Here is a 24,368-nt window from a genome sequence, read left to right as displayed (position 1 = left end):
CTGTGTTTCTACAAAGGCTTGACTGCATTTGGATACAGCGACAGGACTTCTCAGGCTGCAGTGGCCCCAGGCACAGGCAGAAAGAAGCTCTTTGAGGGCTTGTCTGGAGCCTTTGCCTTCCCCAGGGGAGGGGTGAAGCCCAACACAGGTGGAGTCCCTCCCTCAAGGAATTCAGACACCAGGGCTTGGTAATTTGAAGCCATTAAAACCAGCCTACAACCTCTTCTCTGTCTCCACCATGCCCCCAGCAGGGAGAATCTGCAAAAGTTGAAGGTACTGCATCATACGCTGGTGGGACCTGCAGGCAGACAAGTGCCACATACTGGGCAGGATAAGAAAAACAGAATCCAGAGACTTCACAGGAAAGTCTTTCAACCTGCTGGGTCTCACCCTCAGGGAAAACCGTCACAGGTGACTCTTTCCTCCTGATAGGAGGCCAGTTTGGTCTGGGAAAATCCAGCTGGGGTCTATAATACCTAAGTAGACCCTCCTAAGGGTGGAGGGGAAAAGGTACCATATAAGCAGGGCAAGAAACAAGAAAACAAGAAAAACTCTCCTCTGTTAAATAAAACCTAAGCTAGAGGTCTAGAAAAAGCTGAACTGAATGTCAAAGAACAGAGAGACAACAAATTCATCCAGCAAGAAAACCCTAGGTAAAAGAAGTGAAAGCAATCTCCAGAATAAACTAATTAAGGTAATTAAATGCCTAGACACCAGCAAAAAATAACAAATCACACTAGGAAAATTGAAGATATGGCCCAGTCAAAGGAACAAACCAACAATTCAAATGAGATACAGGAGCTGAAACAATTAATTCAGAATATATGAACAGACATGGAAAACCTCATCAAAAACCAAATCAGTGAATTGAGGGAGGATATAAGAAGGCAAGGAATGAACAAAAAGAAGAAATTGAAAGTCTGATAAAACAATTCACAGAACTTATGGGAATGAAAGGCACAGTAGAAGAGATGAAACAAAACAATGGAAACCTGCAATGGTAGATTTCAAGAGGCAGAACATAGGATTAGTGAACTGGAGGACGGAACATCTGAAATCCAACAAGAAAAAGAAAATACAGGGAAAAAAATGGAAAAATATGAGCAGGGACTCAGGGGATTGAGGGACAATATGAAGCACACGAATATATGTGTTGTGGGTGTCCCAGAAGGAGAAGAGAAGGGGAAAGGAGGAGAAAAACTAATGGAGGAAATTATCACTGAAAATTTCCCAACTCTTATGAAAGACTTAAAATTACAGATCCAAGAAGTACAGTGTACCCCAAAGAGAATAGATCCAAATAGACGTACTCCAAAACATTTACTAATCAGTATTTCGGAGGTCAAAGAGAAAGAGAGAATCTTGAAAGCAGCGAGAGAAAAGCCATGCATCACATACAAGGGAAGCCCAATAAGACTATGCGTAGATTTCTCAGCAGAAACCATGGAGGCGAGAAGACAGTGGGATGATATATTTAAATTATTAAAAGAAGAAAACTGCCAACCAAGAATTCTATATCCAGCAAAATTGTCCTTAAAAAATGAGGGAGAAATTAAAACATTTTCAGACAAAAAATCACTGAGAGAATTTGTGACCAAGAGACCAGTTCTGCAAGAAATACTAAAGGGAGTACTAGAGACAGATACAAAGGCAGAAGAGAGAGGTGTGGAGAAGAGTGTAGAAAGGAAGACTATGAGTAAAGGTAAAAAGAAGGAAAATTAGATAAGATATATAAAATCCAGAAGGCAAAATGGTAGAGAAGGGTACTGCCCGTGCAGTAATAACACTGAATGTTGATGGATTAAGCTCCCCAATCGGGGGACATGGACTAGCAGAATGGATTAGGGAACGGGACCCATCTATATGCTGTCTCTACTCAAAGGACATGAGGGCAAGGACACAAATGGACATTTGCACACCAATGTTTATAGCAGTATTATTTACAATTACCAAGAGGTGGAAACAGCCAAAATGTCCATCAACAGATGGGGCTAAACAAACAAGCAAACTCATCACCCTCCCCCTGTCTACGTGGGACATGACTCCCAGGGGTGTGGACCTTCCTGGCAACATGGGACAGAAACCCTAGAATGAGCTGAGACTCAGCATCAAGGGATTGAGAAAACCTACTCAACCACAAACAGAGTTGAGAGGTTATCCTGGAGGTTATTCTTATGCATTAAGTAGATATCACCTTGTTATCCAAGAAGTAATGGAGAGGCTCGAGGGAACTGCCTGAAAATGTAGAGCTGTGTTCCAGTAGCCATGTTTCTTGATGATGATTGAATAATGATATAGCTTTTACAATGTGACTGTGTGATTGTGAAAACCTTGTGTCTGGTGCTCCTTTTATCTACCTTGTCAACAGATGAGTAGAATTACAACAAGTCTATAGAAATGTCCAATCAAAGGCATCCAGGGAAAGATACCTTGGTCCAAGAAGGCTGATGAAGTTCAGGGTTTCTCTCGCATCTGAGAAGGCACATGGTGAACACCGTCAGGGCTTCTCTCTCAGCTGGAAGGGCACATGGCAAACACGGCGTCATCTGCTAGCTTTCTCTCCTGGCTTCCTGTTTTATGAAGCTCCCCGGGAGACATTTTCCTTCATTTCCAAAGGTCGCTGGCTGGTGGATTCTGCTTCTCGTGGCTGTGTCATTTTGCTCTGCTCTCTCTGAATCTCTTTCTTTCTCCAAAATGTTTCCACTTTTATGGGACTACAGAAACTCATCAAGACCCACCCAAATGGGTGGAGACATGCCTTTACCTAATCCAGTTTAACAGCCACTCTTGATTAAATCCCATCTACAGGGAGATGCTCTGATTACAGTTTCAAACATGCAGTATTGAATAGGGATTATTCTGTCTTTATGAAATGGGATTTTGATTAAAACATGCCTTTTCTAGGGGACATGCATCCTTTCAAACCAGCACAGTAACGTTCTACCCTTTTGCTTTATTGCTCTTTCTGCCTATGAATATATGTTCTTACTATTATTTTGTTTTTTTGAGAACCATTTTAGAGTCAGTTGTAGATATCATGTCCCTGGTCCCCACAGTGCTTCAGTACAGTACCACCCGAGAGCAAGAACATTTCTTTCACTGTTGTACAATGATCAAATTCAGAGAAGGTGACGCTGACATCACACTATCATCTAATGTCTAAAATTTGCCTTCCTGGTCACGTCCTCCATGGCATCCAGGCTGCATTGTGTTTGGTTGTCAGGTCTCTTAGGCATCCTTGACACCTTTCTTTGTCTTTCATGGTGCTGGCGTCTGGGAGCAGCCAGGCCTGGGCTCTGCAGAATCGCGGTCTGGGCCTGTTGGGTAGTGCCTCCCGATGGGGTCCTGCTGGCACAGGCTTGGCAGGCGGACAAGATGCTGTGCCCCAGGCGCCTCAGTGCCTCGTATTGAGGTGCACGATGTCACCTCTTTTCATTATATCTCTGGGTGGACATGGTGCTTTTCTGATAACTGCTGTTACTTTTTCTCTAGGCTTGATGAGGAAACTTCTTTCCTGTTAGGTTAAATCCTTATCTCAGGTGCAAGCATCTCTGGGCTGGTCCTTGATAGCCCAAACCCTCGCTGTATCTCATGCCTGGGGCTCTTGCGCTCACATTGCTGCCCACCTTTTAAAAATTAAATTAAATTAAATTTTTAAACGTTTTTTATCATGAAATATGACATGCATATAGAAAAGTGATAAATTTCAACGTCCAGTTTAACAAGTAGTTATACAGCAAATTTCAAAGTCTGGTAAGGGTTATAGTTCCACAATTTCAGGTATTTCTTTCTTGCTGTTCCAATAGACCAGAAAGCAAAAAGAAATATCTATATAATGATTCAACAGTCCTAATCATTCATTGAATCCTATCTTCTCTGTTATAGCTCCTCCCTCTCATTTGATCTTTCCCTCAATCTTCAGAAAAACTTGAGCAATGACCATTCTAACTTTGTGTTGAAAAGGGGTGTTGACGTTACGGGGTAGGAGATGCAGCTTGTTGATGTTGTAGGAGAGACCATCCCTTCTGAGTTTCAGGGGTTGTCTGGCTTAGGAACCATTTGGAGGTTTTAAGTTTCCGAAAAATAAACTTAATAAGTGAAACTTTTATAGGATCTTAGATAGAGCCCTGGGTATTAAGTAGGGTTTTCGGGAGTGCTGTTGGTTGGTGTTTGGTCCACCGGGTCACTTTTGTTGCAGGCTTTTTTGTCTTATCAGCTGTTCATCTCTGACTATAGTTTCCCCCTCAGTTGGCTGAGCAGGAGCCAGAAAGTTCCCAGGGAGAGGAGAAAAACTGCAGCGTCTTTCTCTTGGTCAAGCACACTGATCACCCCACCAAAGGTTAGATTTGTTTAAGGTCGAGAAGCTGCATGTTGTTCTCTAACAGCTTTCTAGCTATTGTTTGATAAGGTAGTGGTATTGAAAACAAATTATTAAATTGATCTTATTCCAGCTCATATAGCTTTTACCTCGATGTAGTTCGAATTCCTTTCATAAAAGGAAGCATTTAGATTTGAATCATCATAAAGCCTTTTACTTTTTTTTTTTTACCATGTTTTCATCAGAACCGTGGCTGTGTTATTACCTGGGCTTCACTGAGGGTCCAGTCACAATCTGTGAAATGGGACCACGGAATACAGCAGGAGCCTGCAGGAGCCCTGGGGGCTTCTCAAGAAACCTTAGTGGCGGGACAGGCCTTAGCCAGAGCCGCCTGCCTTTCTGTCTGGGGAGTGACTGTGATAGGGAGCCAGGCTCCTTCCTTCTGGGAGCAAGCTGCCCACACCCCTGTCCTGTTGCTGGAACCTGCTTCATTGGTGCAGGGCTGCTCAGGGTCAGCCCTGACAAAGGCCCCTTAGCAGATACAGAGACAAGTGTTTCCCAAAACCTTGACGCAAGATGTCATGGGGGTGACAGAAAAACAGACATTTTAGGAAAAATTGAGATGTATACCTATACTTTTATTTTTAGAGCTTTTTGCAGAATGAGCATCATTTTGCTTAGGAGAGGTGTTCTAGTTTGCTAGCTGCCTGAATGCAATATACCAGAAAAGGAATGGCTTTTAAAAAGGGGAATTTAGTAAGTTGCTAGTTTACAATTCTAAGGTGAGAAAATGTCCCAATTAAAACAAGTCTATAGAAAGGTCCAATCTAAGGCATCCAGGGAAAGATACCTTGGTTCAAGAAGGCCGATGATGCTCAACATTTCTCTCTCAGCTGGAAGGGCATGTGGTGAACATGGCAGTGTCTGCTGGCTTTCTCATGGCTCTACAAAAGGGACTCTCTCCAAAATGTTTCCTCTTTTAAAGGATTCCAGTAAGGAACTCCACCTTCAATGGGTGAAGACACATCTCCATGGAAAGCATCTAATCAAAAGTTACTATCCACAATTGGGTGGGTCACATCTCCATGGGACAATCAAAGTGCTCCCACCCAGCAATATTGAATGAGGATTAAAGGACATGACTTTTGAATCCACCACAGATTTAAACCAGCACAAGAGGACTATAAAAATATATTAGGTATAATATAGTTTGCTCATAAAGTCGTTGTGCTGGCATATTTAAAATGTGAAAAATTCAGGGAGAATGGTGTTTCTTCTGCTCTACTGGGTTCTTGCAAGTCCAGAGAAGTGACTGGCTTTCTTGTCCTTTTCAGGCGTTGTGTGGATAGCGGAGGTGTGAGCAGGCCGCAGCTGCTACTATGCCTGTGGCGTGCAGAGTGGGCTGTGTTATGGGGTGGTTGGCTTGTGAGTCCATAAAAGGTCTCAGAAAGCAGCTTCCCTCTTCTTTCTTTTAAATTAGCTTCATCTTACTTCTTACTTGAGATCCACAAAGCCAAGCTGCTTGTGCTTTCTTGCCCTCCTGGAAAACATTCACGCTCAGCCATAAATATTTTTAAATTAAGTGACAAACTATCGAGGGGAATTAAGATTCATACTGAGAAATTCTGGAGGAGCAAAGTGCTGTCTGTTTTGTGTCCTTTGAGAGAATGAGGAAGGGGTAACTGAGGGAGTGAATGAAGGTGGGTTTATAGACGGGCCAGGCTTCAGGCAGAGTCTGTAGGTGAAGATTAAGTTGTAAATCAAATACTGATTTTACGTGAAAAAAGATGGGAGGAGGAGAGTTCATAGAATCAGTGTGTTCCTTACTGTTGCAAGTGGATTCACTTGGTCAGCATTTACCTTTGATCCCAGGAGTTCCTGAGAAGTTCGTTAGGCCTAAGTTATTGCCCACCCAGCCTGAGCAGGACTTTCCCAGGGGCGCTGGGGACTGCCTGGGCCACGGTCCCTTCCACTGCGCAGTGCTTCCTGCCAGAGACTGAGCTCAAAGACATTGAAGGTGGCCGATAAATGAGCAGCTGGCCAGGGCTCGTCCCTCCTGTAGGCTCCCCTGCCCCTGGTGTCTGTGGCACTGTGGCTGGCCTCGGTGGTCCCCTGTGGGCCCAGAGGTGGCGGGGCTGCTCCGGGTGGGTGCTGACAGGACTCCAGGAGAGCAGGTCCAGCCTTGAGCACCCACTGGCTTGGCTGCTTTCCTTGACTTGGCTTGCTTCTTCATTTCCCTTGGGTCTGGTGGGGGCAGTGAGGCCTGGTCGTTAGAGCACAAGGTCCCGGCTTCAACCCCCATGGGTCCAGGATAGCCAGGGCTATTTTTGCTGTCAGCCAGGTATCCCCCTCCATGGGCCAGACAGGGGTGCCCTGGCCTGGCCTGTACCCTGTTCTCTCCCTCCCCTTCTGTGCAAGGGACAGTGTACCTAACTGGGACAGAGCTTCTGTGTGGGGTGGTGGGTGGTGAGGATGGTAGCTCAGCGTGGTAATGGAACTAACATCACAAAATTGTGTCCTGGAAAGTGGTTAAAATGGGAAATTTTAGGTTGGATAAATGCTAGCACAATACAAAAGGGGGCGGAGGCGGCGTCCCCAGTTCTGTCCTCAGGATAGTGTATGAATCCGGAATCTTGCAAGGGCCCCTGGGTGTGTGTGACAGTTCTCCTTGGCAAGGGGAGGCTTCCTGGGCTTCCTTCTGGCTCCCAGAGCGATGGGATCGTCTGGGCAGTGGGGCACAGTGTAGCTGCAGAAGCAAAACCACAGTGTGCTCTTAGAGATTTCCAAGCTGTGTTGTTAAGTGGAAAAAACAAAGTGCAGGTCGATATGTCCAAATAAAAAGTAGTATGCATAGATATTTGCTTGTGTCAGAAGCACTAGACCTGGGAACACGTGTAGGGAAATGACGGCATTGCTGCCTGTGGGAGAGTGGGGAGCCTGGGGCAGGAGAAGGAGGAAGGCTCTTCATGGGGAGTTTCAGGGTTGGGACTGTGCAGCTCTATTGCCCATTGGATGTTAAAATTAAAAAATAATAAAAAGAAAGTGCGTGTGTTTTGGGGGTGGAGGGAGACCATTGGGTCTTTGCAGGGCCTTGGGGGGGTTCCCTCAGCTGGGGAGCCCCCGAACTCCGATCCGTGGCCTGCAAACCAGATACAGAGGGTGCAGCAGCTCTGTGCCCTGGCGCAGCCTTCCCCACCCGTGGGGCCTCTGCACCTCCATCAGGCTGGGTGGACTCATGGCTTGTTTAACCACCAGCCCTGTCGGCCCATGGCGTGTTCCCTGAGCCCAATTCGTTGGCCCTTCTCTTTTATTTTGGTTCTCATCTCAGTCATTTCCTGCTCCGTTCAGCCCAAAGCTGTAGATTCCCCAGGAGGCCTCTAACTGTCATGGCCCCGACAGCTCACAGGCAGGCACAGCAGGCCAGGAGTGTCCCCTCCAAGTCATCATTGGGGCTTGGAGTGACCCAGTGGTGTGAGCAGGGCAGGCTGCTGGGCTCTGCATCTCCCCTCCCCTGGGCAGCGTGGCTGAGCAGAGCTTCCACCCACACTGTGTCCTGGCTTCTCCCTCAGGGCACCCTTCTCCAGCACCTGAAGGAGCACATGCTTCATGGCAACATGACCTCCAGTGATGTCATCCTGTGCTACACCACGGTGAGTTGGCGCTTCCAGAGCACGAGAGCACTGAATGGGTGTGAATGGACACCCCTCTTCTCCCTGCCTCCCCACCTAAGACTCACTTTGAAGGGTGCGGCAGAGTGAGGTTTGTGGCTTTGTTTGGCTTCTGTCTTTCCCTCTTCCCGGTCGCACATGTTACTAGGAAACATCCCAGCATGAGATGCTCAGGTGGTCTACGAAGCTGCATACTGCTGCATGACCCTTCTCTCTCAACCTCAGCTGCTCTATCCCTACCTTCTGGTCCTGCCTTCTCCCTCTGGACCAGCTGCTCACTTGAGTGTCAGCACCAAGGTGTGGCCCCTTAGTTTGTTTTGTGTCTCCTTTGACTGTGGTTGCTTCTGAAAGGCCTAGTGACACTGGGGAAGTTCTGGAGAAACCAAGGAGACTCACTCCAGATCAGGTCTCTAGCCTCTAGTGGCGAGGGCTAAGAGCGTCCATGGTTAAATCTATACTCTAACCAGAGAAACTTTTCAGTCTTTCCCTCCATTTACTAACTAGGTTTGGAGGATTGCCAGTTTTTAGATACATGAAGTACAAAGTTGAGTGGATTTAAGCCAAGAAGGAGTTAGTGGGAAGGCTTTTATGGTATTGGGTAGTGTGGTAGGCTGATATTGGCCCCCAGAGCTGTCCGTGTCTTAAAACTCTGAACCTGTGCATAAGTGACCTGATGTGGCAAAGGGGCTTTGCAGGAATGAGGACATCAAGGCCCTTGAGACGGGGAGATAGATGCTCCTGGCTTATCTGGGTGGACTCAGTGAGGTCACAGGGTTCTTACAAGAGGGCAGCAGGAGGTCAGAGGTAGGAGATGCAGTAATGGAGGCAGAGGTTGGAGTGAAGCAGGCCCACAAGCAGGTGGTTCCCAGGAGCTAGAAAAGGCAAGGCAACAGGTCCTCCCCTAGAACCTCCCGAAGAAGCACAGCCCTGCCAACTCATTTTAGACATCCACCCTCCAGAATGGAAGATAATCATGTTTGTGATGCTTTTAGCCACTAAGTTTGTGGTCATTTGTTATGGCAGCCCTAGGACATTAACATGGGTGGGATGCCCAGTTTCTCAGACAGCTGGGGAGATTTTACAAGCAGAATGCTTCTAGCAAAAAGGAAGTACCTTTGAGACAACTGCTTCCCATTTTTTAGTAATTCCTTAGGTATAGAAACCTGCCATTTTAAATCTATGTGTTCCAGGGAGGCAGCTGGGTCATACACCATTGTAGTGCTGGATGTTTCTTCAACTCATAATTGGCACCCCATAAATGTTGCACAGCTGGGGTTCCTGCCCCAAAGACTTCTGAGGAAGTATATCCCATAAAAAAGTGACCAGTGAGGTGGGCAGGAACACCTGGCTCACACCTGGCTCTTTGGAGCCTGCAGCCCCTGGTTTCCTCTTTGAGGAAAAACTCCCTGGTGCCTGGTCAAGTGGACTGAGCCCATGAGAGTTCCTTTTTGCCTCTGCTTCCTTGTTGGGTGCAGCTTCTGGCCAAGCCCAGGCCACCCACTCACATGCCCACCTGGGAAGTAAATGCACAGCATTCCCAGCTCTTCACATTAGGCATATGCACTAGAAAAAGGCAAAGACTGCGGTCCCCCAGGAAAGGACAGGGGTTCAGGGGTGAGTGACCCAGGAAGGAGGAACCAAATGCACCCAAGTCAAGTGCCTGCCCACAGACATTGTCTTGTGTTGGGAATGACACAGGACAGGCTGGGTCCCTGCCTTCCCCACATTTACAGAGTTCAGCATGGAGTAGCTGGCATTTGGCCAACGCTTGGGTTCAGGGTGTGGGAGGCATCCTGTCCTTGTTGAACACAAAGATGAAAGTTTAGGAACAAGTTAAAGGAAGTCACATTTTATCCCAGGGGTAGAGAAAACATAAGTGTTCCCAAGGCTGCAGGCATCAAGATGTTCCATAACAATTCAGCAGCATTTCCTCAGTGAGAATTCTGTGCTGAGCTTTTAAGGCAACAGGATGTAGGATGCGTGCTGCTGCCTCAAGCCTTGGTGGTGCCCTCTTGTAACAGATCCCCTGAGACCCATTCAGCCACAGCCACAGAGGGGGACTTCATATGTGACTGTGGGCAAGTCTCTATGCCTCTCTGTCCCTAGCTGTAAGGGGTTTGGGCCAAATAATTCTGGTTTCTTTGATCTGCAGGGATTTGTCCCAGTCCCTCCCCACCCCACCTGTGGTCTGTGGTGCCTTGGTTGCCAGGCACAGGGTCCTTTTTATGGGATATACTTCCTCAGAAGTCTTTGGGGCAGGAACCCCAGCTTTGCAACATTTATGGGGTGCCAATTATGAGTTGAAGAAACATCCAGCACTATAATGGTGTATGACCCAGCTGCCTCCCTGGAACACATAGATTTAAAATGGCAGGTTTCTGTACCTAAGGAATTACTAAAAAATTGGAAGCAGTTGTCTCAAAGGTACTTCCTTTTTTCTAGAAGCATTCTGCTTGTAAAGGATCGGAGCAGTTGCAATTTTCTGTGCCACAAAACTTGATCTGAGGTTGGTTTCACAGCAGTCTCAGGTGGAGGCAAACACTGTAGGGTGCCCCACTGGCCCAGGTCTGAACTTGGATCCTTTAGCGACTGGCATTTTAAGTTTTTATTTTATTATGGTAATATATTATATATAGACCTAAATTTTTCATTTTTACACTATTTTAAAGTGTATGGTTCAGTGGCATTAATTATATTCCCAATGTTATGCAACCAACACGCCCATCTATGAACAAGGATTTCCTATCACCCCAAACAAATCTCTGCACCATTAAGCAGTAACTCCCCATTCCCCCCACCCACTGGCAACCTCTCATCCACTTCATATCTCTCTGATATTTCTAGACTATCTTATATCTAAATATCAAGATAGCGTATTGTGGGTTTTGCATGTAAGTGGACTCACAGCAGTATCTTCCTTTGGTGTCTGGCTTCTTCCATGCAGCACCATGTTTCAGGGCCCAGCCGTGTCGTGGCATCATCAGGACTTCATAGTCCATTGCGTTCGTGGACCCCATTTTGTTTATCCGTTCATCTGTTAATGGATCAGTCTGACTTTTAACTTTTGGTGGCCAGTGAGGTGGGCAGGAACACCTGGCTCACACCTGGCTCTTTGGAGCCTGCAGCCCCTGGTTTCCTCTTTGAGGAAGAACTCCTTAATACAAGGAACTCAACTTACCCATGAAGATCTTTTAAATTGACGTTTTTGTGTGTGATCCCTAGTGCCTTCCTCCTTTTCTGAGGTGCAGGTAGGGAGGTGTGCTTGGCCTTTGAGGTGGGGGGTAGGTTTTGGGTCTCTGTCGCTGTAGCCCCTGCAGCTCTCCCTCAGCATGGAACTTGGGGTTGGTGAGCAGGAGGCCCCTTGTCGCATGGGCTGTCACGGCCCGCTCTCTCAGCACGCTGCTTTGCTGACCCGTTGGACTCCATGTTCATATCCTAGGAGTTGTTGCTTGGGAGCTCTTCCCCGGGGCGTATGTGAGAATCCCTTGGGTTGCTGGGATTGTGACGTCGCAGGTTTGGGGGTGAGGCCCGGGACACCCCAGGCCCTCTGCTCTGGTCTCGCTGGGTGGGAGCAGCAGCCGGTCCTTCTTGCTTCAGTGGCCGAAGCGGGTGGCCCCTCTGCTGTCCTCAGGGCGGAGGTGGCGTCGGCACCTCATCCTGCTCCTCCTGCTTCTGTCAGTCTGTTTGCTTAACTCTGGAGCGCTGCAGAGCGTTACTACCAGTGGGTATGTGCGCATCTTTTTTGGCTTTTAAAACAATTTGAAATAAAAAAAAATGCTCTAGTTGCTTATGATAAAAATTTCAAGCAGAAATTTAAAAACTTGAATTAATTCTTTTTTTGCAAATACTGAGATATAGTCATACACCATACAAGCCATCCAGAGTATATAATCAATGCAATCAACGCAACTTTAATTTAAATTAAAAAATTAAAAAACTCAAGTATTCTAGAAAAATTTCAAAATGCCTTTCAAGCCCAGGGATAGCCACATTAGTTGTTTTTTTATATACATACATGATTCCTGCAAATCTTTGGTGGGGGGGTGTTTCCACCTGCCGCCTTTCTTTACAAGAATGGGGTTGTACTGCACAGCCTTTGGTTTTGACCACAAAACAACATGTCTTGGAGATGGTTCCCGTCAGCCCCCGTGAACTTCACCCATCGCGGGGTGACTGAGCCAATGTCTGCATTCCGTGGTGTTTGACCCGGCTGTCTTCGTGGGGGTGGACGTCTGATTTTAGCCTTCTGCTACTCCCACAATGCTGCAGTAGACATTCTTTTACACGCCTTTGCACATGTGTGCAAGCACACCTGTAGGGTCACTCAAGTGGGCTTGGCGGGTCAGGGCACAGTGCGCTTGAAATGGGCAGTTATTGCCAAGCGTGGGCTCCATTTTCGACGGTTGCCTGGGGAGAAAAGAAGCCTCGTGGCAGAGGAGAGGGGAGTTTGGCCTCGCATCTGACTAGAACCTTGGTCCTTCTGCTTGTTCCAGATTGGCTGGATGATGTGGAATTGGCTGGTAACCTCGCTGGCTACAGGCGCGACCGTGGTCCTGTACGACGGCTCCCCCCTGGTCCCCACACCCAACGTGCTCTGGGACCTGGTTGACAGGCTAGGGTAGGTACCGAGAGCACCGAGGAGACAGTGGCGGGCATCTAAGCAATGCTTTGCCTTCTGGCCACTCCCTCCGGGGTGGGGTGGGGTGGGAGGGCCAAAGCAGGAGCCCAAGGTGTCAAGGAGGGAGGGGGCGATGGGACTCAAAAAGAGCCCAGGTTTCTTCCATGTCGAGTGGTGGGGCAGCTGTCCTGGTGGGAGTGAGCCCTGAGAACCCCAGGGCCTCCCAGGGAGGGGATCCAGTCTTGTTTCAGTAGTTCTGGAAACTAAGAACCACCAGAGAGGTGGTTCCCTCAGAACAGAGGGAAGTTGAGGACCAGTGAGGGTGCCATCTCCCCAGGGCGTGCCACACTCAAGAGTAAAGTAAAGTAAAGGCTGAGTGTGCACTAGACGGAAATTCTGGGCAGGCTTGGACGCGTCTGGCAGCAACTGTCCCCTAGAGTTGTCTCCAAATTGTCGTACATACACTTGGAAACGCTTTCCATGGTGCCCAATGCCGCCGCTGCTTCCCTGCAGCCCTGTTAATTGTTCCTTGGGAGAAGCCAGTCGAGGTGGAGCGTCAGGCCCTGTCCTAGTGCTGGAGAATGATGCAAGTGTCCTCCTACCCCTTCCTCTCCTCCTCCTCACTCTCAGGAAGGGTCTGGAGACCTCTTTTTAGCAGAAGTGCCTTCACTGCTGAGTCAGTCCCCTCGCTCTGGCTTTGCTTGTGCTGGTGCGTGTTCATCCCTGCAGTTCTTGGCCCCCGATGGCCTGGGGACAGCGTGTCCCTGAAGAGGCCTGTGGCAGCCAGCAGCTCTCCGAGCCTGCAGGTCAGCCCTGCTCTGAACAGTGATCTTTTTTTTTTTTTTTAACATGGGCAGGCACCAGGAATTGAACCCGGGTCTTCTGGCTTGGCAGGCGAGCATTCTTGCCTGCTGAGCCACCATGGCCCACCCTGAACAGTGCTCTTGACTTGAAGTGAGAACCCGTTCACAGTGGGGACACGAGGAGCCACTGATGTGTTTAAATCCATGGCCATCAACATTTTAAATGTAGCGTTGCTTGGCCTGTGTAATATGTAAAGCCTGACATTTGACTGCAGTATTAGTAAGGAAGGTCAATACCTGATGAGGCTGTTTCTAGAGAAAGGTTAATGAGATCCCTGGGAACTTAGGTGGCCTTCAGGTCTTCACTGCTGACACCTTTAAGCTGGACTCCACGTGGAGAAGCAGGACCGAGAGGGACGGATCCATCATTAGGGCCCAGGGACACCCAGCTGTGTGCATGTGTGCGTGGGTACGTGTGTTCACAGCACAGTGGAATGGTTCAGTGTCCCAAGTGTCAGGCTGTGGGGTGACAGGACCAGTGGACACCACCTCACAGGTGGCCTTTGGCCATGGGCAGCGCGGGTCTCCTTGGATTGCTCCTTTACCCTTGGCCGGGGCAGCTCTGCAATCCTCAGCGGGGCCAGCAGGTGCCGAGGGCAAGGGTGCCGGGAAGGACAGAAGGTTCTAGGACACACTCCGACTGCCAGTGGCATTCCAAGGAGCAAGTGGTGGACGATCCTCTCAGCATTGCCCCCCCTTCCGAGAAGTCACTGAAATTAAGTTGACGTGGTCACTTAAAACCCTTGGTTGTGGCAAGAGCGGTGGCTTCCAAATCGTCAGGGCAGATGGAGTCCGTGCAGTGCTCTCTCAGTGCCTCCTGTCTTTAATGTCAGTCAACTCAGGGTTGAAATCTTTAGTGATTCAGTTACCAGCTCACAGATTTGTTAGCACATTTGATAACTGAGCCTTGAAATTCCTTTAGAAGACTATGTGTATCCTTCACTGGAGGTATATTTATGGGCACTAGGAGCCTAGTGAGGGAATATTCTGGTTGAGTTGGGGCCAGAACTCGGTGACTCTGCTCGAGGTCTTGCTGGCGGGGAGGCAGGTGTGGCCCCGGAGTGGGCCTGGTTGGGGGTGACGATCCTAGTTGGCGGGTCCCGGGGGTGAGCACTCATCGATAGGGGAAAGTGCACTGGCTGGGCAATTCAGCAGTGTCACGTCAACCTACGTGCATTTGTGCATCTGCTGCGTGCCAGGTGCCAGGCTGCGCCCTGGGACTGTGCCTGCCAGTGGCTGGATGGAGCAAGCCCCTGCCCTCCTGGAGTGGCCTTCTGACAGAGGAAGGGGAGTCAGGAAGCAGCAGATGCCCTCAGGGTGTGATAGGTGCCAGACTGGGGAGTCATGCTCCAGGCAGAGGGAACAGCATGTGCCTTGGCCTGGCCAGAGACCAGCATGGCCCATGTGTGAGGGGTGGGGTGGGGGCTGGGGCGAGGGAGGCGAGGGGAGCACGGCACATTCAGGGGCTGGCAGGATCCGGTTCCAGCAGGGCCTCCTTTGGCCTTGGTTAGAAGGTGCATTTTGTTCTGAGTGCAGCAGAACACCCTTGGATAGTTGGGGAAGTGACATTTTTACAGCTCAGTCTAGCTGCCACATGGAGAGCATTGTGGGGATGAGAGTGGAAGTGAAGGGACCAGTTCTTAGGACACTGAGACATGCAGTCGTGGGGCGGAGCGGCTTGGAGGGCCATCTGTGACGTGGTCTTCAGTTTTGTGCAGGGCTTGGGCACCGGCAGGGTGCACCGGACCCCGCAACTGTGAACCCTGCCACATGCTCAGCTCCAAGTGCAGTGCAACGCCGGGGCCCACCGCAGGCTCGCGTGGCCTCAGGAGCCACGTGCTGGGCTCTGCTTTTCCCTTCCCCATCTTACCACCTCTTACAGTGGGCGGGGAAAGCTTGCCTCCCTTCAGCACCCAGGGCTGCAAATTCAGGCCTGGACAATACCTCCCTGAGTCTGTGCTTTGCCTGGGTCGGCTTCAGCGCTGAGTAGAGCTGCGGGGAGCCACCAGCCATTTTGGGGGGAGGGTGGGAATGAGCCTCTAAAGTCTGTGCCTCGCTTTGGTGTGATGGTGACTTGACAACTCTGTCCCCTGGGCTGGAGTTAGTCGCTACCATCTGGGGCCTGGCATCCCACCCTAGGGGCATGCAGGGGGCTCCCTGGTCCTCTGTTAAAATACAGATTCTCCCAAAAGTAGGGGCATCTTCATTCTCGGATCTGGCCTCGAAGGAGTCATTATCTGAGCTTATGAAATAAGCGTGGGGAGGGACGGGTGGGAGTTGCGGGGGGAGGGGGCTGTCCGTGCCCTGGGGACCAGCAACCGGGAGGTGCCTCAGCTTCACGACACGGGTTTCCTGGTGTGGGTGCAGAGACAGGAACAGTCGAGGCAGTGGGGTCCTGGTGAAGTGAAGAAAGGAACAGGTGCCCCCCGACCCTGCCCCAGCCCGCATGCCCTGGACTTGGTGAGCGCTCCCGCAGGGCGCCGCCAGACCGTCAGCGCTTTCCAGAGCGGCCCTGCCCCCAGGTGTGCGCGGAGCGTGGGGCAGCTGCCCGATGGGGCGTGGGGGTCTTACTTTTAGGTAGGAGAGTCTCCAGCCGGGAAGTCAGAGGCTGCATATTGTGGGCTGCATCACTGAGAGAAAGGCCAAGAAGGACAGCATATTAAATCACATTCCGCCTTGGAAACCGTGTTACATTCAACAGAATGCACCATTCTCTGAGCACAAGTACAGGGAAAAGGGCCACAAACCTTAAATGCTCAACAGGAGAAGGGCTGCAGTTCTTGGTCCCTAAAAGGGCTGCATGTTTAAGGAAGGGGGCAGGTCTGGAGGTCTTTGGGTGGCTTGTGCTTTAACCCAGCCTCCTGCCGTCGCTCCCCTTCCTTGGAAGATGGGCGGATGAGGTTAGGATTCAAGGGGTTCTTGATTTGGCAGCTTCCTTTGGTTCTCTGAGAGAAAATACTCTCTAATTTCGGGAAAATATCTGATTCACGTGCCCACGATTGCCTTACATAACACCAAATGTTAAAGACACCGTCGTTTCTGAAAGTAAACTCAGCAACTGTGACTTGCTTTCATGGCAATATTAATATTAAGTATTAACTCAGCCAGAAAAATGAGGTGTCTCGGCTTTATAAACTGGCCGGAACTGAGTGCCAGACGTTCAGAAGCCGCGGGGGGTGGCGTTTGCGACACCCTGAAGAGTGTCTGTCTCTCTCCTCCGCCACCCGCAGCATCACCATCCTCGTGACCGGGGCCAAGTGGCTGTCCGTGCTGGAAGAGAAAGACATGAGGCCAGGTACACGCGCCTCGGGAGCCAGGCCAGGGCAGCCCGCCGGGTCGGCGTGTCCCGTGGGCAAGGGAGGCCTCGGGCACTGCTGGATTCAGTTTGTGTATCTCTCGGTGGTTCTTCGTTCCAGTGGAAACCCACAGTCTGCAGACGCTTCACACGATTCTGTCCACCGGCTCGCCCCTGAAGGCCCAGAGCTACGAGTACGTCTACAGATATGTCAAGGGCAGCGTCCTCCTGGGCTCCATCTCAGGTACAGCTCTGCCTCCGGGCTCGTGCGGCCCAGCAGCATCCAGGGGCCTGGGCAGGCAGAGGGCGCTGTCCCAGCCCCCCCAGCCCTCTAGCCCTCCCAACCCCCCAGCACCCCCCAACTCCCCCAGCCCGCCCGGCGCTCCCTCTGCCAGAGACCACACTGGCACCACTCACCCCACTCACCTTTGACCTCCTAAGTTCACTTGCTTCTGAGCTTATCAAAAAAGTGGGAAACTGACCTGTAAGCCAGTGGAAGGGAATAATTGATAGCTCACGGCACATCCTTAATTTATACAGTCTGTAAGAGTGATATGGTGGAAGTATTGATTTCCATAGAAGTCTCTTTATTGACATTGAAAGGTGGTCATGATCTGATGACTGGAAACAGCAGGTTACAGCATTAGAAGGTGTGTCTGCCGGGTGGGAAAAAGGAACATCGGCCGTGTCTGTATAGACTCGTGTGTGTATATGGTGTTGATTATTCTACTTGTGATCAGAAAGCAAGCACCTCTTTCCACAGTGCCGTTTCCTATGGCCGAGGTGGCTCGGCCAGTCCCTCCCCTTTCCCACTGCTCACAGAAGGTCTTGGGCTGTCCCAGGCCTGCAGGGTGAGCGGCGGGCAGACCTGTCAGGAGCGCATGTCCCTTTCTCCTCTGTGCCTCAGTTTCCTCAACTGTACACAGAATGGTGGTGCCACATGGTCTCCAGGGGCCTCTGCAGGTTGACGACACGTTGACCTTCCCCTTATCTGAACAGGAGCTCCAGGCTTCCCGGTGTTTATTTACGCAGCTGAGTCATTCATTCTCGGTTGGGTGGCAGTGACATCTGTAGCCTTGTGCTGGTAGTGTTTCTAGCTCTGTATGTCCTGACACAAAATACCCTTCAGGTAGAGGGTGGGAGAATGCCTCTTGTTAGGCGCGTGTGGGGTTCCCCGAGGTGGAGGAGGGCACACAGGCCCACCTCTGTCTGCTGCTCCCTTCAAAGGAGGCGGAAGTGTCAGTTAGAATGTTCTGGAGAGCCACCCCCCTTCCCTGTGGCAGGCCCTGCTCCTGTCAAGCTTTTACTGATTGCCCCCCCCCCCCCCCCCCCCCCCCAGTTTGCGTTGTATCCCCGTGTGAAGGTTTGGGGTTTGGACACACTTCAGAGGGGGCTGAAGGCTCACCAAGTTCTCCCCAGACATACATGTGCTTTCCCAATGGGACACTCCCCTCTCTGCTCCCGAGGACCCCTCCTCTGGGCTCCCTCGCCGCCCTCCTGACTCTGCTGAGCTGGCCTCTGAGGCTACATGGGTGCCTTACGGCCACTGTGATGGGAATTGGGGTCCCCAGGACCAGCCTCATCCCTTGGGGACACTCATGTTGCTAGGGTCGAGGGCTGTCTTCTTGCACCCCACCACCTGCCCCAGCCCCGACTTTGAAGCAGCATCAGCAGGAGCGTCTGTCTGCCTGGGGTGGTGCTTGTGTGTCCTGTGGGGCCAGGAGACCATATGGTCACTCGGGAGGCCGATTAGGCAGCACTCACCCAACAGGGTGACGCTGCTCCTCTCTGTGATCCTGAGTCTTGGATTTCAGCGTGAGCACGAGGGGTCCTCCAGGCTATCCTCTAGTGAATGAATTCGCCAAAAGATAAGTCACCCAGACACCGAAGGGTCTATGCCATTTCTGAGCCACCACCCCCATGTAGTATTCCGTGCCGTAGCTGACGAAAGGGTGGTAGATATTGTCCCTTTGGGTCTTTCTTTTTTGTTGTTCACTGATAAAAAAATAAGTGAATTTCCTGTGTTTGGATTTGGAGTCTTCTTTTTACCTTTGCTCGCAGGCGGCACCGACATCATCTCATGCTTTGTGGGCCAGAATTATTCCATCCCTGTGTACAAAGGCGAGATTCAGGCCCGGAACCTGGGCATGGCAGTGGAAGCCTGGAACGAGGAAGGTGATGGCCGCAGTCCCGGTTTGTTTTCCTTTTGAGGCCCAGGTGTGACTGGTGAGGTGGCAGTTCCTGGATGGGTAACTGCGCCTGCTCTTTGTCCTCCAACACAGCCCGTCTGGGAGGGCCGCCCTCTCTCCTGCAGAGGAACACCCCTCCCCTGCTGCCTGCTCTAGCCCCGGCTCCCCCTCCCCCTGCCCCTGCTCACCTGCCTTGGGCCAGAGCCAAAACGGGGAGCTGGGTGCTCGGCATCGGCCTGAGGGCAGCAGGGCAGGCCAGGCCATTGTTCCCTGGGGAGGGATATGTGGGAGTGGGTCATCTCTGTAACTTTGCAGGAGTTTGTCTGAAATATTGCACAAATAATGGCTTAAAAAAGCAAGCCAGTGAGTGAGCCAGGGCGGCACAGGGGCTGGGGTGCATGCTTAGTTTCCTTTTTAATTCTTTCTGACCAGGAAAGGCAGTCTGGGGAGAGAGCGGTGAGCTGGTGTGCACCAAGCCGATTCCCTGCCAGCCCACACACTTCTGGAATGACGAGAATGGCAGCAAGTACAGGAAGGCATATTTCTCCAAATTCCCAGGTAGGTCGCGGGGCAGGCAGTTGAGCGGACTCTCACCCTGATGCGGCTTCTGTGTCTTACTCTGTACAGACCCCTCCCCACTGCCCTCTCCCAAGCCTGCTGAAGCTGCTCTTACCTCATCTTGCCAGCAGGGTGATAACAGAGCTGGGGTCAGTGTGTCATCATCCTAAGCCTGACGCCATCGTCTGAAACCACCGTGTGGGTTTAGTTTAATTTTAACCGCTCTCTGTGCTCACGGGCCCTGTAGCTGGGAGGGACACGACCCCCGGTTTGTTCCTGTGGGGTAGAGGCTGTGCCCTTAGCCAGGGTTGTGTCTTTCATTCCAGTGGAAAGCAGATTTGGCTTGGGTTTTTCCTTTTCAGTCTTGCATGGTATTCTTCCAAATGTATTGTGAAATGTAAAGGATCCTTTACATAGACTGACACCCTCACTTTTCATCTTTTGAGCTGTGCCTTGCCCCTAAAGTCTTTTTTTTTTATTTAACATTTTTAAATTGTGAAATATAGCATATATATATAAAACAGCAATAAATTTCAAAGTACATTCTAACAGGTAGTTGTAGAACAGATTTCAGAATTTGGTATGGGCTACAGTTCCACCGTCTCAGATTTTTCCTTCTAGCTGCTCCAAGACACTGGAGACCAAGATAAATATCCATATAGTGATTCAGCAGCCATATTCATTTGTTAACCCTAAATTCTCTATTATAAGTTCACCTTCTCCTTTGATCCTTCTCCCAATTTTTGGGGGGGTTCTTGGGCTAGCACCTGAAGTCTTTTATTTAAAGCTCTGATTCCTGCCTCCCTCTTACTTTATTTCATAAGCAACCTCAAGTTATTGCTATTGAATAATTCGTATTTACAAGCCTTCTCTTTCAGAGTTGCTTATGCTAAATGCTTGCTTTCTGCATTCTCTTGAGAGGTGATCTGATTTTACATAAACCACACGTGGAGCAGCAGGAAGTTGGCACGTGCCCTGTGGTGGTAGCCTTGGCTGCGGTCTGCCCTGTTCTCTGCCTGGTCTTGTGTGCCATGTGCATAAACCATCCCTCTGCACCGGGTGCTGTCCTTGTAGGAGTGGCAGGAGGGTCCCTCAGATGCTGCTGGGCCTGCCTGGGATTCCTGCTGCATTTCAGGCCCACCTTGGGCCCCGCAGTGCAGAGCTGAGCAGCCCGGCCACGGCAGGGTGGCCAAAGAATACAGGGAAATGCCCCTCGGAAGGCCCTGAAGAGGGGAGGAGGACGCTGAGGGAGGCCAGAGAGATTAGGACAGCAGCTCGAGGAGCCACCTGAGAAGTGACATTTCTTTATCTTCTGCGACACTGCTCTTCGAAAACTGTCCTACCTGTCATTTTGTCATTTATTTTATATATTTATTTTATAACACAGAGAGTGGTTAAAATTAAATGTGATGATACAAAGGGGGCCAGATGTGACGCAAACCTAGCTGCTGGGGAGGCAGAGGGTTGGAACTGCAGTCCTGGGGCTCGGACACCTAGAAGGTTCTCCCTTAGCCATTTTGACATGACAACCGAGCACCTAAGCCAGTAGCCACTGTGGATCTGCCCCCTTGGCTTTGTTTTGCAAGAGATGCAGGTGTTTGTGGGAGTGGGGTGGGGTCTTTTCACAATGAAAACTTGTTTTGGGTGTCTTTGTGTCTTCCCTCTTTGCTCTGTTTCCAGTGCCGCAGTCATTAGACACAGTCCTTAAAGAACTCAGAGAAACCAGAATTTCCATCACACGCAGGCTGGGGCCTGACTGCAGCAATGGCCCTGGCACCCAGCTTCCACATTGCAAAACGATTGCTGGGCAGCTGGGCCCTGCTGCCAGGTCCACTTCTGTGTGTCTCCTGCTTCCATTTTAGATGCACTTTCTGAGTAACATACGGGTTTGCATCTGGCGGGAACTTGACCTGCCTTTTGCAAGCCTGGAGATGGATTTTTTTTTCTGGTGTACTTATGTGAATCCTTTATTTAGAAGTCCAACTAGAAAGAAATGGCTTCATGCTTTAGCTTGGGGGTCCCAGGGGGCTCTTTGGGCCTCCAGTTCTCTCTTTAGACAGATGGATGAGTTAATGACTCATCTGCTTCCCAGCAGCTGTCTCCCAGGGATGGCAAGCTCCCTGAAGGCAGGTGCTGTGCGCTTCCTCTCCTTGGGAGCCGCGGTCTTGGCTCGCAGCTGTCTCCTGTTCACAACATTGAATGAAGCAGTGAACAGATGGTGCGTGCCGCCGCGGGGGTAGCACCCACGGCGAGTAGGGGGCTCTTTGGGCGAGCCCTTTACCTAAGCCAGAATGTGCTGGAGAACAGACAGCTCAGGTACCAGGAAGGCAGAGGTGCCCTCCAGGTTGCCGCCTACCGGAAAAGACGTTCAAGCGGGCTTTGGGTGCTGCGTTCCCCCCGGGCCGCGGGCTCTGTTGGTGGACTCACTGCGCAGGCATGCTGGTGCTCGGCACACGGCTTGCAGCCGGCACGCCAGGCCCAGAAGCGCGTTGCCCCCCTTCGTGCCGTGAGCGCGGCTGGAGGGGACCTCGGGCGGGGCCGGCCGCTCTGTGGGTAGCTCCCTCAGATGGCATGGGAGCGTGCGCCAACACTGTCCCCTCCTGGGTGAGGGAGTGCAAGATGTGCACCGGAGCCTTCCCGAGACTTGGAAGAGGCCGAGCTATTGCCAAAGCGTTGGGTTCAACCCACCCTTGGGCATGCTGGCTTTCCTGCACCCATGACAGGGGCTTCCTCTGGACGAAGCCAGCCTGGCACCCAGCTGCCCACTGCTGGCCGCTTGGAGGGCTCAGGGTGGCCTGTCTCAGCGCTGCCTGGATTCCGCCCTCTTCCCCCACCCTCTTCCCCCACCCTCCGCGTCCTCTGGGTGTCAGCTGCTAACACGCTCCCTGCCCACGGGGTGTCGCCTCCGATCAGTCCTCTGTGGCCAGGACTGTTGCAGTGGCCTCTGGCTGGGCAGTGCTGCTTTCTCCTCCCCAGATCTGGCCCCAGCCGCTCTGTCCAGTCCCACCCCGCCTCGGCCACCAGGCCCCTTGCTCTTCCCGCGGCAGCACCCACCCTCTGGGGGCCCGCCTCGACACCCTCAAGGCCTCCCTCAGGTGTTCGAGTCCCACAGATCTTGGGGTGCCCTTCCTGTGGCTTGCTAGGCTGTGTGCTCCCTGGGGGTGCTGGTGCCCTTCTAGCCCCTACCCCTGCCCCCGACCGTGCATCACCCCATTTCTGGGCCTCATCACTGTTGACAAGAGTCTGGATGCTGGGGGAGTCTGTCCAGGCACCTGCCTGAGCAGCATCTCTCAGGGTGGGCGCGCACTCTGCCTCCTCACAGGTGTCTGGGCACACGGCGATTACTGCAGGATCAACCCCAAGACGGGGGGTATCGTCATGCTCGGCCGCAGGTGAGGGGCAGTGGGGACCTTTTCCTTGGGCCCTGGTTCACCACACGGGAGTGACGCTGGCACCCTGCTTGGTGGCTGGGACCCCCACCTTCCGTTCTTGTCTCACCTCACCTCCCCAAGGCACCCTCCCCTCCCCGCTGTGGTGTGCGGGCTTCCCCCTCTGCCTTTGCGCCTGGTGTCCCTGGCTGCAGACACCCTGTCTGCAGGGTGCTGTGGTGGGCCCTCCCGGTGTCATGTGGGTGTCGGTGGGTGTCAGCTTGCCGAGGACCAGGTCCTGGCGTGGGACGGACTCTGGGCCCCAGAGTGGTGGGTGGAAGTGGTGGTGGTTGGGGGGGTCTGTAGTTCAGATTCGGCCAGCGTCCATGAGCAGTAGCTTCTCCAGGATTGGGGCGCTGTGGGCCTCAGGGTGAGTACGGCCAGCTCATGGCCTCTGGGAGGGAGGGCCTCTGAGTAGGTAGGCAGGGGCAGGAGGTGATTACCTTTAAATTTAGGGAGTGTGCGGGTCTGCTGGGCAGGGCAGGCACTGTGGGAAGAAGCTTTTTGTGGCCGGTGTGCGGTAGCCATGTGGAAAGGTCTTGTGACGCCCGGCCCTGTGGCCCCTGGGCCTCACCCTCTCGGGAGGGCTCTGTGTTCACAGTCTCATTTCTTCCAGTGACGGCACACTCAACCCCAACGGAGTACGATTTGGCAGCTCGGAAATCTATAACATTGGTATGCAGTTTTCCTTTCTCCCTGGGTTATTCTCCAGTTTCCAAGAAGGCAGGCGTATACTAGTGGGGAGCCCCAGGACGTGATTTCCAGAGATCCCCCCTTGTGGTGTAACTCGGGCTTGCCAGCCTACAGGTATGAGGGTGGATGTTTGTGAACTTCTACCTTTCCAGACTTGCTTCCTACACTTGCTAGAGTTTGTAAACCTCAGCACAGGGTGGGGTCTTAAGGCCCCATCCTTCTGCAGTGCCTCCTCACGAGCTCAGGCATGTTGGTTAGCAGAGAAGCCACAAGCCCAGAGAGGTTGTAGGACTGTGGAAAGTTGCACAGCGTTAGCAGTGTAGGCCTCATCCAGGCTCCCCAGGGGCAGCTCCTGGGGGCTTCTGCCGGCAGCCAGGGCTGAGATATCTTCTTCCTGCTTCTCTGCTTCCCCCGAAGTCCCCACCATAGGGACTCACTTTCCCCCGAAGTCCCCACCATAGGGACTCACTTCTTTTTTAATTTTCAGTTAATTTGCAATTAAGTCGACAATGGCCGTATAAGCACCTTGTGGAACAGTAAAACACCCCAGATAAAGCTAAGGTGCTCCCTGAGCGCCAGCCCCTGCGATTCGTTTCTCGGTGTTAAAGCGGCTCCTTTCGTATCCGCTTCCCCGAGGGGCTCTTCCTGGGGGTGCCTGGGGAGAGAGGAGGTGCCCTGCTCAGGCCCGGCCGCGCCCCCCTCCTGCCGAGGCGAGCCCGACGGTGACGGCGCCCCTCT

General features: G+C 51.6%; 1 protein-coding gene across 4 annotated transcripts in view; it reads left to right on the top strand.

Moving 5' to 3' along the window:
- The window catches only part of AACS (acetoacetyl-CoA synthetase), a 68,763-nt gene that overhangs the window by 30,242 nt on the left and 14,153 nt on the right, over positions 1 to 24,368 (top strand). For 3 of the 4 annotated variants that reach the window (XM_077159557.1, XM_077159556.1, XM_077159555.1), the window contains exons 9-16: positions 7,888 to 7,968; positions 12,480 to 12,604; positions 16,698 to 16,762; positions 16,884 to 17,006; positions 18,824 to 18,937; positions 19,384 to 19,509; positions 22,832 to 22,901; positions 23,554 to 23,612. In XM_077159557.1, the coding sequence (XP_077015672.1) occupies positions 7,888 to 7,968; positions 12,480 to 12,604; positions 16,698 to 16,762; positions 16,884 to 17,006; positions 18,824 to 18,937; positions 19,384 to 19,509; positions 22,832 to 22,901; positions 23,554 to 23,612 (763 nt within the window). The remainder of the gene's footprint in view (positions 1 to 7,887; positions 7,969 to 12,479; positions 12,605 to 16,697; positions 16,763 to 16,883; positions 17,007 to 18,823; positions 18,938 to 19,383; positions 19,510 to 22,831; positions 22,902 to 23,553; positions 23,613 to 24,368) is intronic. The other variant, XM_077159558.1, reaches the window with a different exon arrangement.

The sequence above is a fragment of the Tamandua tetradactyla genome, chromosome 5, assembly GCF_023851605.1.
Source record: "Tamandua tetradactyla isolate mTamTet1 chromosome 5, mTamTet1.pri, whole genome shotgun sequence".
NCBI lineage: Eukaryota > Metazoa > Chordata > Mammalia > Pilosa > Myrmecophagidae > Tamandua > Tamandua tetradactyla.
Note: the sequence above shows the minus strand (reverse complement) of the source record. Positions and strands in the feature narration are given on the sequence as shown.